Source organism: Monodelphis domestica, chromosome 3 (assembly GCF_027887165.1).
Source record: "Monodelphis domestica isolate mMonDom1 chromosome 3, mMonDom1.pri, whole genome shotgun sequence".
Taxonomy (NCBI): Eukaryota; Metazoa; Chordata; class Mammalia; order Didelphimorphia; family Didelphidae; genus Monodelphis; species Monodelphis domestica.
In genome coordinates, this window is record NC_077229.1 from 322,214,866 (window position 1) to 322,234,881 (window position 20,016).

The following is a 20,016-nucleotide window of genomic DNA, read 5'->3' on the forward strand; positions in this document are numbered from 1 at the left end:
CTGTCTTTATATAGAACTATTCTCTGCTCTTTATAGAAAGAATTTGTAGGATTATTTTGGATGGTACTGTGATCATTTCCAAAATTCCTGCTGTTTAATAGGAAATCGGGGGAAATGTAGAATTTTATGATTAAAAAAGACTTTATAAGCAATAGCTCCATAATTTTTTTGCTGTCATACTCTGGAGAGAAATGAAATATAAAAAAGACAATAGCTTTACTATGCAATTTCTCTGACAGATCAATCAATAAAAATTATTCTGATGCTTTAGTCTCTGTGGTTTATTTACACAGATACACACAGGACCACCTTATAGCTGTTCATTTTGGGCCCGGGCACATAACATACCTCAAGGTCAGAATCTGGTGGTGGTGAAGGGTTATTGTTTCTTCGGCCCCGCCCACGTGATTTCCCATCTGAACCTCGGCGCAATCGATCTGAATCTGAATCTTTAATAGGTGTTGATGGACTGTGGATTGTACTGTACTCTGCTGAAATACACAAATGACTTTCACCTTTTAGTTTTAATACTATGGTACCAATTGTTTTAATTCAAAGGGAACTTTTTATAACTATTTACATTTCATTTAACCTCAATTCTGAATTAACCTCTAAAACATCTTTTAGAAAGTAATTGCTTTTGAAAAAAATGTAAGATAGAATGGTAGATTATTTTTAAAGGGCAGAAAATGTTAACATCCGTGTGATCTGGCACCACCCTAATTTGAAATTGGACAAAATAAGTTGTATTCTAACTTAATATATTCTAATTTTCCTATTTGTGATTCTGGGTGGCACAATACATGTTCAAAGTTTAGAAAAAAAATGACTTTGTCAGTTCCCTCCTAAATTTTCCAAGTAATCCAAAGTAGCAATGCTTGACCATGTCAAAAAAAGCATTAGTTTGTCCTAGTAGTTTTTTTTCTTACTGCCTAAGAGCCCAGAGAAGACTTTTTGGTTCATGGAAAATGAGGAACAAAAAAGTAGACTCTGGGTTAGTGGTAGGAGTGTGGTATTATATAGAACTGCCTTTCTACTGTTAGCCCAGGGAAATCACTCAAGCAGGACTATATAACTCCGGTAATGTGAGAAGAGTCTCAAGTGCAAGACTGCTCATGCATGTGGACATCCTTATGCATGTGGGTAGAGAATATAATGAACACATTCTTTCCTTATCCAAAACCAAAGGATTTCCTCTATAGATCTGTGCCAATCGGCTTTTTATTCATGAGACATTACTTGAATATTTAAAAGATAATACATTAGGATTAATGACTAGTATTCAATTGAAGAAAATATGTGTTCTATGATACCAAGAAGCTTTTGGTACTTAGCTGGTTTTCCACAAATGTTATTGCATAATTTACTTTCCCAATATTTTTCAAATAACACATTCTTATAGAAGAGAATTACTATCATGAAAATAAGTGCTTGATTCAAGTTCCTAATGATTTACTTCTTGTGAATAAATAAATAATATTGAGTGAAATTAAATAAATTTTTAATAGGAGAATGAGAGAGATTGCCCCTATTTGTTATGGTTTCCTACTATTGAAGTATAAAGCTACAAATAATCATGTAACAATTTTTAAAGAAATTTAAAGATACACACTACTTTCTTTAAAGAAGACCATAAACCTGAACTTTGTGTATATATATATATATACACATACATATATATATGTAGTATACACATGATTTACATTTGAAAACTTACAAATTTCTGCTATATGTTCTATCTCACATTTCAACAATGCCATTTCCTACATAAATTAATCCTATAAATATTAACAGTGTCAAAATTTCTAATTGTGTAATTTGTGTTCCTTTGTTCTCATTCTCAGTATGTTTCTTATACTCATTTGTAAAAACAAAATGAAAGGTGGCTAAAGGAGTGACAAAAACAACTGGCTATTATTCAGGACACTGAAGACTCTCCCAAGTAGAATTCTGCCTTCCAGTATATTATCCTGTTTAGCTTTCAATGTTAAAAGAAAGAAGACTTCAACTGTCACTAGGAATAATTTTTCTATTTTTAATCTCTTTCATCAAGTTAATATTTGTCTGAAATGTTCTGTTTTAGATTTGTTTTACTTCTTATCCACTGAAAGTTTTTCTTTTACTCTCTGGTATTAACACCCTTCAAATATTTAATAAGAGGTGGCAATCATCTTCTCTTGGCTAAGTTATTGCTTAGTTAATTTTCATTATATAGAACATATTTAGTTCTTTTTAATCTTTCTGCAAATATTCTTTTATTTTCTTTGTGGTCTTTCAATCATTTCATTTCTTCTCTCTGGACATCCTAAAGGATCTCTGCCTTTTTCCTTTTTAAGAAGCACTGTTTGAGTAAAACAATATACCTCTTTAGGCTTTAGCTTCAAATTCTAGAAATTCAGGTCTTATAAAATGTTTAATTTACCACCTTCATATATGATTAACACACAAAATAGCAAAATATACATGCACATGAGATACATTAAGAACCTGTGATGTTACATACACATTCAAAGAAAAAATGAAAGGAGCAAAAAAGTTCTAAGTTTTGATCTGTTAAATCAGTAGATACAGTGTGGGAGAACAGGTAGAGAGCTGATCTTGGAGCCAGGAAGATTCCATTACTTGGGTAGCTGTGTTACTATAAGGAAGTCAATTAGTGTCTTACTGCTTGGAGTAATTCTCCAAAACCATATACCTTATAAACAAGTTACTGATCTGAATCAGTGGAGACAGTTTCTACACCATAAGTTACCTTGCCTGATAAAATCACAGGTCCCAACTTCTCCTTACCGCACCCCTTATCTCTCCAAATCATAAATGTCTGTATGGCATGCTGAAAAGAGAAATTCACTAGGAGGAAGCAGATGTGGGCTCTGGTCTTGATTCTGCCACTGTGTGCCTTTCAAGAAGTTGAATTTCATTAGATCTTTGTTTCTTCTTGCATAAAATGAAGAGTTTTATGAGATCATCTCTAAGACCTTTTCCAACCCTAAATTATTTGCTTACATAGTGACAGAAATTGTCAAAGAATTATTCAGCTTTAGAGTTGGAAGGAATCTTAAGAATTACTTCATCCAAACCCTACCTGATGTATGTCATAATAATATAGTTAATTTTCCTACCCTTCAAGAAACACATGTTCTCTGAACAGAGAGACCACTCATCTCTTAGGCTGTTTGTAAACTGAGCATACGTCCAAATATATAGATGTCTTTCTGTTGAAGGTTTTTCTTGGCAGACTCTAATCTACAGGTCAGAGAGTCAGAATAACAATGGATATCTGAAAGCCGATTATATCCCCCCCAATTTTTTTTTTCCCACAGAAAGACAGCAAAATCTTCACAATTCTTCCAAGTGAAATGGTATGGAACACAGGTTGCTTCCTACCTTTGGGGAGCCAAGTATGTAAGGCACGTCAGATTATCTGTGCCAATTATTTCTTCATTTATTCAGCTCTCCTTGACACAATGATTCCAAATCAAGATAAAACGCTTTCTCAGGGACTTTTCTCAAGTCTTTTATCAGTTGACTTCTCTTTACTAACTTCATTTCTTGTTTCTGCAGAAATGTCTCCTCTTCCGTCAGAACAGCCTTTATCTCATATTTATGTTCCTCTTTTCCTACAGGTTTTTTTTTGTTGTTGTTTTATCAATACCTGAAATAGTTTTCAGGATCTTATCCAACTATATTCCTTCCATACTCACTAGTAGGAAAGAAATACAACCTTCAGGAAAACCTCTCTAGCTCTTATCCTTTGCTAATTTATTTGTGCATTATACACAATGTTACTTGTTCCTGCTAAATACGATATTACATGTAACAGTATCTTCAATAGTCTCTCCCACAGAGACTATAGATATCGTTACCTTATCTTTAGAAGAGGCTATAGAATATTTAATATAGTTTAACTGCCTTGTCTGAAGATCCATTTGTAAATGGCCTATTTTCCTGTCATGATTAAAGAGAAAGAATGGGAAAGAAGGAAGGAAGGAGGGAGATGAAAAGAGGGAAGAAAGGAAAAGAGAGGAAAGGGGAAAGAAGGAGGATGAGATGAAGAAAATTTTGTTAGAGAAGTTTTCATCTTTGTTATTCAAAGATGAGGAGGAGAATTCCTAAGAAGCTCTTTACCTGGTATCTTGAGATAACTGAATGACGGGACCATCTCACTTAAGAGAAAAACCAAGTGTTGTAGTAATAGGCAACTTCAACTGTCACATTTTTCAAAGTCTAAACATTGCAAGCAATAATTTCTTTCTTTGGTTATTGTATATCTTGTTAGTAACTTTAAACTTCATTTAAAGATTAAAGATTTAATATAGAGAGACATAAGCAACTGATGTTGGACAAGAGAATTGTCCAGTTTATAAAATAGCAAGTGGCAGGGTCTCTAAGCTAGTTAATTAACAATGGAGATGTTGCAATTGAAGTAATTAATGCATAGATACACAAACATATCCCTAGAATTAGAACTAAAGATGAACAGAATGAATCTTGGTAACAAGTTAGCTGAGGAGTGATCACTCCATATATACTATAAATAAGAGTATATCCCAAGATCTAGTTACATGTTAATTATTTGTATTCTGACATTTCAAGCAAGAGCATACATATACTTAAGTATGGATATTGAAGTTATCAAAAAATATTGTGACTTTGAAGATTCAATTCAAACCTGTAAGTCTTTATTAAGTACTTATGTGCTTATAAGGCATTGCATTGGCACCAGAGATTCAATGGCAAATATGGGCTATGTGACCATAAAATTCCTCAAGAAACTTAATTTATACTGGGATCTCTAACATTTAATCAGATAAATAAATATGAGATAAATTGAGGAAGGAGAGAACACTAATAACTTGGGGGATAAAGAAGTCTTTCCAGGGGAAGTACTACAGAACTCGGTCTGGACGAAAGTTGTGGATTTATGTCAATTTGAAAAGCATTGAGTAAGCATCTATTCCATGCAAATTACCTTGGTAGGCCTGGAGATTATAAAGACTTAAATGAAAAAAATAATCCCTCCCCTTGAAGATGTTACTGGAATAGGATACTGGCTCTGAGTGTAAAGAGAACTGAACATTTATGAAAGATGATATGAAGGTATAGCAACAGACTGGATATGTAGGATGACAGTGAAAGTGAGTAATGAAGAAGGACACAGAGGTTATATATGGGCTTGGGTGACTGGGAGGACAGTGGTGTCCTTTGTAATTCAGAAGGGTTTGATGTTGGGGTAAAAATGAAACTATTTCTAAATGAGAAGTCTTGAGTTTGACAGAGAAAGACATAGAAGAGAGGGACAGAGAGACAAAGGAGAGCCCATATGTTTATGTGTGTCCATATGAATTGATCTTAATAAGAAAAAAGTGCTACTCAAAATGGCTTTTCCTCTTTGAAATATCTTCACACAGACTACACTCATATTCTAGCCATATCTCAGATTATTTTTCTTATAAATATGAGTCCATTAAATTTAGTAAGCATTGCCTGAGCAATCATTCTTTATGAGTTGCCATGTTTGGTGCTGGGGATATAAGATTTTTTAAAATGACCCAGTGTCTCTCTTTAAGGATCTTTTAGGTTACATGGTCTGATAGGAGCTATGTCTGAATACATGGATAATAATACAAAATGTGAGAATGGAAGGAACATTTTTACTTAGGATGGAGGATGCTTCAAGAAAGAGAGAATAGTGGAGCAGAGCCTTGACAGTAAGAATGATAGCTCAATGTAAACTTCTAAGAAGTTAGTTAATTTCAGGCATGAGGAATAATTTAAGTTAGGAGGAGGGAACTGGTCTTGTCTAGTTTGACTGAAATGTAGAACATTTCCGGGGAAGGATTATATAATAAGGGCATAAAGGTGAATTGAAGCCAGATTATGAAAGGCATAAAATGCCAACCTATTTATTTTATCGACCAGCTATTTCTAAAACATGGTGTATATAACAGATACAATGCTCAAGATGGTCCTCTGAGATGCTGGAAGAAAAGATGTGGAACTTTTATTTCTTTTTATTTTGATCTAGGACAATAAAGCAATTATCCTTTACTAATATTTAATATACACATTAACACTTACAAACTCATTCAATAGTCATGTGTCATATATGGTATGTGAATACGTAAGGCATCCTACGGAAAGAGTATGAGTTCCACAACATGAAAGGGTTCAAAATGCCATCTTCATTTGTTTGTCCATTTGTGATAGACTGCAATTTATATGTACTGGATTGAATGATTATATGTATCATACTATCTAGTTTTATCTAAACCAGAAGTTCTTACCTAGGGGTGAATGAATCCACAAAGCATTTATAAAGAGATTTCAGCGAGCCCATGAATTTGGGTGAGAAATTGTGATTTCATTTTCACTAATATCTAAGTAGAATTGGAATTTTTAAAAATTATTTAAGAACATTATTCTGAGAAGTCTTTAGATTTTGCCAGAGTGCCTAAAGGATCCATGATATAAAAAAAAGACTAAGAACCCCTGATAAGTGAGTAGTTTTCACAAAATAGACAAATAGTTTACAAAGAGTCCTGACAAGAAAACATAGATTGAATAAAACACTAATAATATCGGTACAAATAAATAAGAAAATGACAGATCTAATTCTTCTATTCCTAGAGATCCCTTTAGCATCTACATCCTGAGGTAAATACAATGATGATCTAATTTGATCTGACAGGAACTTGGCTACAAAACTGAAATGACCATTATTATTGAAAACATAGATTCACACCCACTGTCATGAACAATGAACTTCATGATAAGTGTATATTTTTTCTGAGTTAAAAGCTAATGACAGCATGACATCATGATTATTAAGATTTTTAAAAATTAAGCTTTCATTGCTGAAAACAATGAATGTCACATAAAAACTCTCATAGCTACATATTTCATCTTGGAAATAAGAGTTTTTTAAACTGTTCTGAATTCTTCCAAACAAAAAATTTCAGTGAATTTTCAACACATTAGTTAACGAGTATACTTAAACAATTCCATATGATTAGTTTGCAAGAACAATCAATGCATATGAAGAAGATGGAAAGTACTATCTAATTTTCCATAAAAATACTTTGTATAATTGGAAGATGAAATTGAAAGATTAACACCACGATTTAGGAAGCAGAATCCATGAAGTACTTTCCCTCATGTAAATATACATCGCTCTGGAAGGTGTCTTTACAGCTATCACAGTGCTTAAGTATTGAAATAAACTGAACATAGAACTAGATCTTTAATGATATTTCACAAAATGGCAAAGATTTCAAAAAGTAATAAAACAGTCAATTTCATTGCTCCTATTAAAACCCTTAAGTCATTAATAACTATTTTGAAGACATTAAGCACAATCTTCATACTATTTAATAAGATAATTTTAAGAGATTTCATCTTGAAGAGATCTTGAAGTGATCATCACTTTTTGATGTCTATTTCAGATATAGACTATAGACTGCTTCTCAGAGTAATGTTTTTAAGTAACTGAAAGAAATACTAAATTTTGCTTACAGATTAGTGAAAATGAAATCACAATTTCCTCATCCAAATTCATGGACTCAATGAAATCTCTTTGCAAAGGTCTTGTAGATCTATGTACCTTAGTTTAAGAACCCCTGGGTTTAGATAAAACTAGATAATATAATGCATAAAATCATTTATTCGGGGACACACAAATTTGCTTTTAATGTATTCTGTTATTAGGAATTCATACATTGAGTATATGGGAGAAAGACTGAACAAATGTAAGGAGGAAGGAGTGGCCAGAGAGTGAAAGTTCTGTCCTATGAGCATGAAATGTAAGATATTTGAAGGCAGTGACGTGAAATATGTTTAGAAGGATGAGTGGCGATGAATACTCTTTTTTTTTTTTTTGCTGAGAGGGGAGTATGATAAAAAAAAATTAGGGATTATTGTTCTAGACAATATGAAGGGTATTATTGAATATTTTTGAGCAGGTGAGTAATATGGGCAGACCTATTCGATGAGATGATGATTTTGGTAAATATATGAAGGATGATTTGAAGAGGGTAGAGAGTAAAGGCAGAGAGACCACTTAGTCCAGATGAAAGGTAAGAGGGCCTGAAGACCTGATGTTTTTATTTGCACCTAAATAAAATTATTCTTCACATCTTCAATTCTCCCCAAACTGTTCAACATCACCCCTTTCACAGTGTTTCAATTGTATACACTAAGGAAATAAATATAAAAATTTTGTGAAAGAGTATATAAGTATTCACATTTATAGTATCAAGATCAGTGTAAAGATCCTATATCAGGGCAGATGACCTCCTAGATATCTTATAACTTGTTCTAACTCCCAGGCCTATTTTTTTTTTTAATTTCATTTTAACCAAATGGATTCCAGTTTGGCTCCTCCTATTGTTTCTTTCAATTTTATCTTTGAGTGTCTGGGAAAGCCTCATTATTTATAAACTAGTTGGCAAACTCATCCTGTTCTTCTTTCATTTTTAAATATCAATGAATATCTATCTATCTGTGAATTACTATACATTCCATTTCATTAGAATAAAACCTCCCGGAAAGAAAGAAATGGGTCCTTCCCTCATTTAGTATAGAATCTACTATAATATATTTTGGTCAACCATAAAATCAACTTTTTTGATAAATTTAAAATACTTGGTTATACCTTATAGATGCAAATGTGATTACTGGAAGCTAGATACATATACATATACATATATATATATATATATATGTATGTATGTGCAATGCAGAGATGAACTATTTCACCGAGGGGTCAATATGAGGAAAAGAGGAGAATATAGCCAATGTAGGAGTGACAGCCAGGGAAAGAACTTGGGAGAGAGGAAATAGAGGTCTTGATGAGGTTGGAAATGAGGCTTTGTATTACAAGGCACAGATGGAATGAAAACAGATTCTAATCAGATAAGGAGGTTTCTCAGTCTGTAAACACAGAATGGCTCATTTGTATGGGATAGCAAGGATCAAGGTTATGATCATCTCTTTTTAAAATATTATTCCCCAAACATTTCTTACTCTTTCCTTTTTCTTTGTCTTTATATGGTTCCCATTCTAGTCCCATTAAATATGTAAATCTCACTTCAGCTTTCAGGTTTAGTTTCTATCTTATAACCTCCAAGAAATCTCTGATTACTCAAGTACAAACTTATATCTCCTTTCTCCACAATCCTAACACACTCAAGTTGGCACCATGCAGTTTAGTCCTTAATTTTTCTTTCATAATTTTTATGTATGATGTGCCAGACCTTGACAGTAAGGTCAACATTTTATCCCCCTTTTGTACTGTTCTCAAAGTTAAATACAGTACTGGGCAGTGGGGTCAGGATCAAGTTTAGGGTACTTGCTATAGTCTGCTAAAATGCAAAGAATAATCTTAAATATTGTGGTTTATATATATATACATATTTTGATGCCAGAAAAGTCCATTTGCCATAGAATGGATTTTTATGTGTGTTATACATCACCTCAGATGTTGAAAGCCCACAAGCTACAGTGGACAACAATATAGAGGAGGTACAATTTTACTGCCTTGCAAACAAAGACCTTCTCCAGCTCTGTTAGTAGAGATTTAACAGATATCCCTTGACTGATTACAGATATCTACACGTAAAGAATCTGCTAAGTGTATAATTCTGGGTAATTTATTTGAATCTGATTGCTGGCTTAACCAAAGAAGATCATTGCTAGGATCTTCCATCAGTAAAGTGTGGCTCAGTGAATGTACACTAATTTTTCTTTAGCCTGAGCAAAACATCATTAGGCTGGGTTATGTACTTTGGCAGGATGGGGAGGAGAGATCATAAAATGCATTCCAGAGATAAACAGATTTGATTTTTGGTTTATGTGCTGTTTTGAATTTTCTAAAGCAAGTATGGATATAACTTCTATTACCATGGCTAATGAAATGTTGATTGCATGCACTTGTCTGTTACCTATTTTAGACTGGAAATTCCTAAAAGGTGGGACTATGTTTATCTTTCTCTATATAGCACCATGATCATCTGGCCATTCAAATACCTTTTGATGACAACTCAAAATGAGAAAAACATGTAAAAATGAAGACAGGAGACAAGTGACTAAACATTATTAAATATAACTTAAATGTAAGCCTTGTCATTATTTAGTCATAAACTATCTAAAGAAATGTTTGTACATAAAAAGTCTCTGGATCAGATGGGTAAAAATATACTAAAAGGGTCTTAAAATTCATCTACTCAGACTAAAGAGACTCAGACCAACCTCTATCTGTGAAATGTTTTTCCCTCAAAGCGTTTTGTAGAATTTCCCCTGATCTCTATACAAGGCACCTCCCATCCCTTCAGACAATTCCACATCCTTGCGTGTTTTATAAGTGTATGTTCTAAGATCCTATTTTACCACATTCTATTTTGTGCCATACTTAGTAACATACATGTATTATTTTTCCTATTAGTCTGTAAGCTCCTACTCCTGACTCATTCTAGGTTACACAGTTAATAGTAGTAGACTTAGAACGAAAACAGAGGTCAGACTATTCTCAGTCTAGCTCCGTTTCTGCTACAGCATATTGCCTCAAGTAATTTAATTACAATCTGGCTAAAAAAATTTTTTTTAAATGGATACCCCAAACTGAATTTCCATCACCTTTTCAGATTTTTTACATCACAATTAATTAGTGTTTATTTGTCTGCTTCATATCTAAACATCCAAGATGGTAGGTAAATAATAGTTTGCTGGCACTGGTCAAGATGAACTTGATTATTTTAAGAATTTTGTTTGGTTTTGACTTGGCATATTAGCATGTCAGACTGACATGACAAATTACAAACAGAATTTCCTTCCACTGAGCATATATCAAGTACCTAATGGAAAGCATTATCTGGCAAATTTTGGAAGTCACCTCCCCCAAATAAATGTTTTGTCGTATAAGGAGGGATTTATATCAGATGGCTTCTTTGCAGTCCTATCTAGAGATAGGCTCTTGAACTAGAAAAAAAATCTGGATTGAAATATGGAGATTGTCAGTACCTTGAATGTAAGAGGAAGTCCAAGTTTATATTTTTAAAGCACAGGGCATAACAAGTGCATAAAATATAAGGTACTTACCTCAGGTTGTGAAAGGCAGAAGATCTAGAAAAATTAAATATTTCAAGTACGACATCATTTGAATAAGGGGGCACAATTTTCTATAATTGCCTTGGAAACAAAATTAGTTGTGTTACTGTACTGTTTTAAAATATCTGCCCATTGCTAGAAAATGGAAAGTAGGTTTTAAAACCAGTATGTCTCTCTTGAATGTTCAGTACAGCCAAGAATTGGAAGACTTTTAAAAAAATCTCAAAGATGGCAAGGACCAAATGTAGGGTGGATTACAAATTTTTCTTCTGTTGATATTGGCACTCAACACAACCATCCTGAGTAGTTTTTAGAGTTCCAACATAAGATAGAGTGGATACATGCTGGCATGAGGCCTAACATAACTGCAGTAAACTGAGAAGCAGCCTGGGCCTGTGACCTTGTGGCTGAGGAGGATTGCTTGTTTACTGGACCCTTTGTATTTGAATCTGGAGGAAGCAAACACATTTAAATTATATGCAGATAACAAATGATGTTGATGACAGTGGACAATGGGTTAGTCTGCATTTTTGAGAGAAGAGAGTAGATTGAAAGGTTCTGCCACTGTAGATTCTATCTCCCTAACTGCTCCATATGGAGAAAATTAGGTAGAGGGAAAAGAAGATGGAAAAACAGGTTCTAAGTTCATTTAAATGCAAATTTATCCATGTTAATTAAAAATTAACTTATTTTGAGACAATCGGCTTTAAATAAAAGATTATTTTAAAAAAAAAATCTTATGAAAGTTATGGGCAATATTGCATTCTTATGAGGAATATTCCCTTCATTAATTAGAAGTTCTTTAAAGGAAGGAACCACATTTCATTCTTTTATATATCTCTTCTAGTACTTCACAGCATATATTACATATATTTCTTAAAAATGTTTGTTAAATGAATGCTGAATAAACACTTGAAGCTTCAAATAACTATAAGCAGCTGTATATAGCTAGAACTAAAAATTAATTCCATAAACAAATATATTACTCTAATCACTATAACTCTTCTACTTTAAAGGAAATCAGAACAATTGAGTAAAGGAAGTCATTGTAAAAGAAAACAAGACATGGTTCTCACCCTGCCTCCTGGTTTCTAATACATTATTTCAAAGATCTAGGATTTCATTGGTATGAATCTACTAGATATTTCCTGTGTTGCTTTGGTTGAAAAAAAAAATCCATCACCTTGTGATCACCTTCCTAGTACTTTGCTACTCGAAATTTAACTAGGCTAGTTCTCAGACAACAGACACAAATTCCACCACTACATCTTTCTAAATTGATAGGATCTGAAACAACTTTGACCTCAGTTGGTACAGTTTTTGAAAATCCAGAGTAATTGTTTTACCATGGCACTGAATCAACATGAAATTTCAGTGGTGAAATTTTAACCAAGTAATATCAAATTTTTGTTATAGATTAAATTTAGTTCCAAAGAAGAGATATAAGAATGCATTGCTTTTCTCTCGCATTCCATATACTGAATTCAGTGGTTTAGTGCCTAGTTTTGTTCATTCCAGAGATCATCTAATCCAAATTGTAGCTGAGCTAGAATTCCTTTTTACAACATATCTAAAAAAAAATTTATCTAATCTTGCTTGAAGATCTATAATAAGGAGAAATTTACTATCTCCAGACAGGGTCCATTAGGGCAATTATAATTTTAATAAAGTTCTTTCCTTATATGATATCTAATATGATATCTAAATTGGTTCCTAAGCAACTTCAAATATTCCTCTTCTTGGACCAATCAGAGCACATCAGATCATTTTCTAGCCCTTGAAATATTTGGGGAGGGGGGGAGTCTTCTTATCAAGACAGAGAACAAAATGTTGCCAGAAAATGAAAAACTCTATTTCTTAATTTTATTGCATTTTTCAGCAGCTAGGTCTTAACTTGTAATTCTTGAATCAGAAACATTTGTGTTTGAATTCTACTTCAAATATTCCTTAGCCATAGTTGCTTAACCTTTCAGTGTCTCAGTTTTAAAGCTAATATGGGGCTAATAATAGCATTTATCTCACAGGATTGCTTTGAAGATTGAATGAATTAAATTATGTAAAAAGCTTTACAAACTTTTTTAGTGCTATATTAGATATTGCATGTGAATGTACTTCCAAAATGTAAAGTATGATCCAAATATGTATTAATGACACCATGTTGTTGGAATAACCTGACATGATGCTATCCAGTGACCACATTCATAACCATATGATTAATTAAGTGGTATAGATAATATAAGAGCAATCTGTGGTTTACTTGGTTGTTGATTTTTTTAAAAAGCACTTAATTTGGACAAGCTAAGTATAATTGATGTATGTCTATCAAAAGATACCTTTGATTCATGTTAATAGATATAATTTTTTGAGAGATACATCCATAGACATGGTTTTTTAATAATTAATTATTAATTATAGGTAGAATTTATATAGTGCTTTAAGATTTGCAACGTTCTTTATAAATATCTCATTTGCTCCTCAAAACAACAATGTGAATTAGTTGCTATTGTTATTTCTGCTGTACATATGATGAAACTGAGGCTACCAGAGTTTAAGTGACTTAAACTTTGGGTGATTATTGCATCCAAAAACGAATATAAAACCGTCTAGTATCCAAAGCCCTTAAAATCTGCCCTTTCCCTTTCCAGATTTCTTACACTTTATGATCCCTGCTGCATATACTATACCTCCTTAGTGTTTTTTTTAACAAAACACTCTACCTCTTGACTCCAGATATTTTCAATGGAGGTCTCCCATATTTAAAAAGTTCTACCTCCTCATCTCTGCTGCCTATTTTCCTTGGATTCCTTAAAGTCCCAGCTAAAATTCCACTTTCTAGAATAACCCTTTACTGATCTCCCTTAATACTGTTTCTTTCCTGTCATTGATAGCTAGGCAATATCTGATGTAGGATTCAGACAGGAATCCTCATGATTCACGAATTGCAAATTAAGGTCTAGTTGCTGAAAAAGATAATCAAATGAAGAAATAAGCAGTTATCCTTGACGTTTCTGGCAACATTTTGTTTTATGTCTTGGCTAGACATACTGTATATGTCTCATTTGGACACCCACACGCATCTTGCCTATCCCATTGGTCTATGAGCTCCTTGAAAACAGGCATTTTTACCTCTTTTTGTATTCCTATTGCTTAGCACAAAGTACATGTTTAATAAATGTTTATTGCTGACTTGCCTAAGATTATGTATCTAATAAATGCTGAAAGAAGAATTTGATTCAGATTTTCCTAACTCCAAACTCATCCACTGTTAGCCTGATACCTAGTAATTAATTGGTTCTTAATAACAAGCTAGACAGAAAACAAGGAAATGTGTCATCACCAAAGGTGTTCACCACTTTCTTTAGAGTATAACAAAATTGAAGAATAGATGAAGTCATTCTTCTAATGTTCCTGGTTTGTGCACATTGATTGATGGCATTAAACCCTGGAATACTACAAGATCTTTTCCATCAGACCTTTGGCTACTCCAAAGAGTAATCTAATAATCCACAAGGGAAAAAGAGGTAAATAAAGAAGTTGTTTCCTCCCACCTACAATGAAAAGAAGCTGGATGGGTTAGCCCATCAGTACCTCGGTCTGCCCCTATAGATGAACAATGAGCAATGAAAGTTTTATAGAATGACATGCACAAGAATTGCACTGTAAAAGTTCCAGTATAAACAGTGACCACATCAATAAAATTATGTGCCTCTCCTAACTATAATAGATACATATGTACAATATTAATCACAATTCATGTTCATCATGATGAACCAATAGCTGACACATGGTAAGAGCTTTAATAAATACTGACTGACTGATGAAACTGAGGTAATATAAGATCCCCCAACATCTTCTGTATCACTAAGGAAAGATCAGATTATGTATAGCATGGCGTTAGGGTCACGTAGTTTGTAATATTCTACTTGTTTGTAAATTAACAATTTTATTACCTAGTTCTCATTAACCAGAATATTTGATTGCCTCACTGATATGCTATTTAATAAAGTTTTTATACTTCCCAACTCATAAACCACTTACCTGTACCATGTAATTTGGTACTTAATTATGTATGTATGTATGTATACATATAAAAGCTTCTCTGTTCCCAGGTTGCTTCAGGTATTATTCCTTTATGCCAGTCAGATTGTTGACTAATTGAGGAGAGTTATCTTCTTTTATAGCCCTCCTAGTATTTACCACAGTGCCAAGTATCATAGAAGGGACTCAGTAAATATTTGTATACCCTTAATCAATCAAAAAGCATCTACCAAGCCCCAGTCATTTTGTGAGGAACTGAAGATACAAATGCAAAAAGAAAAATTGCTATATTCTAATGAGGGAGAAAAGAAGCCCAGCACAGAGAGAGTTAAGTGTGAAGAGAATAAACTGCATACAAGATAAGTAAAAGATAGTAAGGGAGATGGTACTAGTAGTGTAGAGTTCAGGGAATATTTCATGTATAAAGTTGTGCTTGTTCTATATATTAAAAGGAAGAGAAGGATTCTGTGAGGGAGAGATGAGGAAAGGGTACAGTCTGGGGCTGGGGGCAGGTGGGAATGGCCTGTGCAATAACATAAGACCAGGAACGGAGTGTCATCTGAGAATCTGTCTGAGTCATATGGTACACAAAAAAAGAGTAATTAAAAAATTAGGCTGGAAAAATAGTTTGGGTCCAGTTTGTGAAGATTTTTAAAAGTTAAACAGAGGTGTTATAGTTTATCTTACTAGCCAAAGAAAATCACTGAAGAGAAGGACACAGAGATATATTTAAAGAAAATCACTGGCATCTCTGAGGGATTTGGATTAGAGTGATAAGAGCCTTGAGGAACCTCAAATTACTATAGACTTATTTTGTATGAGGCAGAATGACATAGTGAATAGTCAGCTTCAAAGCTAGGAAGAGCATATTCAAGTTCTGCCCCTGCCACATACTACCTGGTTGAGTCTAGGTTTAAGTTGTTTAGTCTCTCAGTGCTGTAGATAATTAGCTAAGACTGAACAGTGAACAAGAAAACGCTAGCCTATATTGCTATTCTGGTTACTTGATTAAGATGCTTATTAATGAACTCTATGCTCCTATCCACTCCATAGCATATTGCATTCTATGTACAAGAACTCATAATTCTTCTCAAATGTTACTTCAACCACTACTTCATACCTTCAAATACCTACCCTTTGGCAAAATGTAATTTGGGGACTTTTCAACCCTCCTTTTGGAAAATACAACAGAAGAGACTTGACATCACATTAATATTCATAAAACTTCTATTGGACAATCACTTCTTCTGTATAAAAATTTCTTCATCTTCAAAACAATGGTTAGGTTAGACACCTCTGAGGTCTTTTTTAATTTAAAAATGATTCAGTGATTCCTCATTTCCCAATTTATGAAATTCAAGCTTATCACATCAAAATTTAAAGGCATAAAATGAGCCCCAAAAGTTCATTTGTAAAATATGAGTAATATGGTAATAGATTTTGAGCAATAATACATGTATAATCCAGTGGAATAGCTTGTCAGCTCTGGGAGGGGGATAGAAGAAAAAATGAATCATGTAACCATGGAAAAATATTCTAAATAAATAATTTTTAAAAGTTCATTTGTAAGCCTGTTACCTGGGAATCATAATTCATTTTCCCATAGAATTATAGCTAAGGGGAAAGATGACAATTTCCTAAGGGGTGGGGGGGATGGTGGTGATGTTCCAAAGCTAGCTCACTTAATTAGATTTAACTCTTAGTTTAACTGAAATACTATAATTTTTCAGAATAAAGCAATGCTGTTGTGATACTTGCAATTAAACCAAACCAAACCAAAGCTGTTATAAAACAATTTTTTTTTATGTTTTGAAAATGTTAATGTTTAAGAAAAACAGGTGAGGAGCTAGGTAGAAATTCTGAACTGAACTTCTAAGTACTTTACAGAATTTTTTGGCTATAGACTTGTTCTTTTTATAAAGCTTGATTTCACATAGAAACTTGTAGCTTTCCTAGGAACAACTCTAAAATTAAGCTGCCAGGAGCTTCATGTGATGAAAAAGAAAGGTTGAGGGAATGGTATGTGTATAATCCTTCCAAGGGAAGAGAAGGGAATCAGTATTGGAAGAGTGACTAAGATAATTGGTTCTCCAATCTGCCTCAGGGCAGGTGGTCACTGTCTGGATAGTTGGGGAAGAAGACAGTGGTTTGTAAGTAGTAAGATAAACAAGAAGAAAGTACAATGAGCTATCTGTATATGTTAGTCACATGCAAGTGTAGTAATTACAGTTTTTAAAAGTGATATATTGATTATAGCAAATACATGATTTGTATTTCATCTCACTTTTTTCTTAATTTTAAAATTCATTTCAACAAGTAGACTTTACAATTGTTTTTTTTTTCTGAATTTCTATTGGCATTTTTTACATGAAGCTTCACTCATAGTATTATGCCATTGATTCAGCAAGAAGAATTTGTTTAAGATCTCTCTTGGAGCTGTACTAGGGCTGAGGCAGCTATTTACCTTCCATCAATCTATCAATTTTTCCTTATTTTAAATTCATCCTTATATTTACTTTATGGAAAATAAGTGGAACAGAGATATGACAGGCAAGACAAGACAGAACTATTAATAGTCTTGCATTCTCTACATGAATATTCTTAACTTAGAAATGGCAGACTATAAAAACATCTGAAATGATACTCAAACTCTTGTAAATTATATGGATCTCATATGGTACTCAACAAATTAATTTTTTAAGATACTAAAAATAATCAAATATTGAATGAGTTTTCTATGAGTTTTGCTGGAAACGTGAATTTTTATTGTCTATTGTAAACTATGTACATTTGAATCATTGCATATAACATCAAAACAGCTGGCTAAATCAGTTAAAAGCAAACTCAGATTGGATATTTGGCCTGGGGTAGAGGAAATTACTATTAAAATGTATGGCGTTTTTCACTTTCCATGTCATCTCAGAATGACAAATATCAAATCCTTTTTCAAAAGTTAAAATTGTCCATGGCAAATAAAGAGTAAACTTCATTTTACTTACTTTTGAAAATTTTACTGACAAAGCTACATTTCCATTGGAAAAATAAAACGAATGTCTTAAAAGCCCCATTCCAACATCAACAACAAAAAACAAACATCTGTTTTGTTTTCTCACATCTTACCAGTTCAGTTATTTTAGCTACAAATATTTGTTTTGCTGACAAATGTTTCCAAAATGTTTGTTTCAATTTTTTTTGCAGTGAAATGGTTTGTTTTTGAGCTTAACGAATTGCAGTTTTGCAAATGTTTCCATGGATTGACTGCTGTTCATAGGCCCCTCTGTAAAAATGTGAAAGTATGGACTAAACAATAACATTCTCAAAAACTTTCATGCAGCAAAAACCAAGTCAGCATTCATGCTTTTGGAAATGCATGGACTTTTGCCATGGTTAACCTGTGTAGAATAGATGTGGCCTCAGTTTCCAGCAAATACCATTCTACTAGTAAAGACAGCTACCTAGTTTTGAACCCTCTTATTGAATTCCTTTGAGAGTCTAGTGTTCTCATGGAACTTTGCACAAGAATGTTTCAGTGTTGTTGCCTCCACTCCACTTTCTAGAGCCTTGGCAGGGATCAAAGAAGTAGAGAGAGGAAATGGTTTCCCATGCATATTGAATTCCCTCTTATGCTGATTTTTCTTCTCATTTGAAATTCAATATTAGCAAGATTTTACTATACGCCACCTTAGCCAGTTAAATGTATATATGCAATTACTGTATTCTGTCTGCTCATGTCTATTTCATGATCACATTTTTGCACTGAATACTTAACTTTTTTCTACACAATTATGTTCTTTTTTGGACAATTTGTAATCAATATGTACTTCATTCAAAATTTTCTGACATCATTTATTATGAAGGAAAAAAGAGTAATGTTTGCTTTCTTGTGACATTTAAAAAAGGCAATGAAATTTAAGAATCAAGCAACATGCTTTGTGTGCAATTCAGAGATTAATTATCTCTGGCATTTCATCTTGTAGCATGAAAAAAATAATGTTAAGTTGTTTAGAAATTCCTGTACATGTCATAGATATATTAAGCTTCAAAAGCAAACCAGAAGAACATAATGATTTTTAAGATAGGAGACTTATTAACCCCGATAAGGATAATTCTAATGAGATAACAAATCATAAAAGTAATCATGGTTGCAGTTGTATACAACATTAATTCATGTATGAAGTGTAATTTCACAAGATAATGCACAAATTTGCATACAACAAAATCTGGTCCCTTAATTTTAAACACATTTGGTTTTGTTTTGTTTTTAGTTGTTCTGTAGTTGTGTCTGACTCTACAAGACAGAGAGAAAACAAAGTAGTTTGCCATTTCCATCTCCAGCTCATTTTATAGATGAAGAAACTTAGACACAGAGGGTAAAGTGACTTACCTATGGTCACACACCTAGTATCTAAATTTGGATTTGAACTCAGGAAGAGAAGTCTTCCTGATTGAAACCCATCACTCTACCTACTGTGCCACCTAGGTGCCCAAATTAACCACATTATTTAGCTACAAATGATAATTAGAATTTAGAAATGTAATTTGACAATATATATTACTTCCTATATGAAATATATTTGACATGGATAAACAAAGAGAAAAGACACTTAGGTGACCCTTCAGAGAAAAAAAAAAGCTGAAAAATAATATTCCTTTGATGACTACATCATTTCTCCACAAGTGGTTAAAAATATTTTGATTCACTAAAAAATATAAGGTTACTGTGGTAATGATATGCCTTAAGCTTTAAGGGTTCAGTGCAAGGTAACAACATGCTGTTTACACTTCAGTGGCTATGGAATGAAATTCTAATGTACTGGTTCAAATCTCATCACAAAAGGAAAACATCTTAAAATCCATTTTTCTTATTTTTTCTTT

At 33.1% G+C, this 20,016-nt stretch overlaps 1 protein-coding gene across 10 annotated transcripts in view; it reads right to left on the reverse strand.

The window, feature by feature from the left end:
• EYA1 (EYA transcriptional coactivator and phosphatase 1) overlaps positions 1 to 20,016 on the reverse strand; it is a 225,279-nt gene that overhangs the window by 73,158 nt on the left and 132,105 nt on the right. For 6 of the 10 annotated variants that reach the window (XM_056824103.1, XM_056824097.1, XM_056824100.1 and 3 more), the window contains one exon: positions 349 to 491. In XM_056824103.1, the coding sequence (XP_056680081.1) occupies positions 349 to 491 (143 nt within the window). The remainder of the gene's footprint in view (positions 1 to 348; positions 492 to 20,016) is intronic. The other 4 variants (XM_056824102.1, XM_056824099.1, XM_056824101.1 and 1 more) reach the window with 1 other exon arrangement.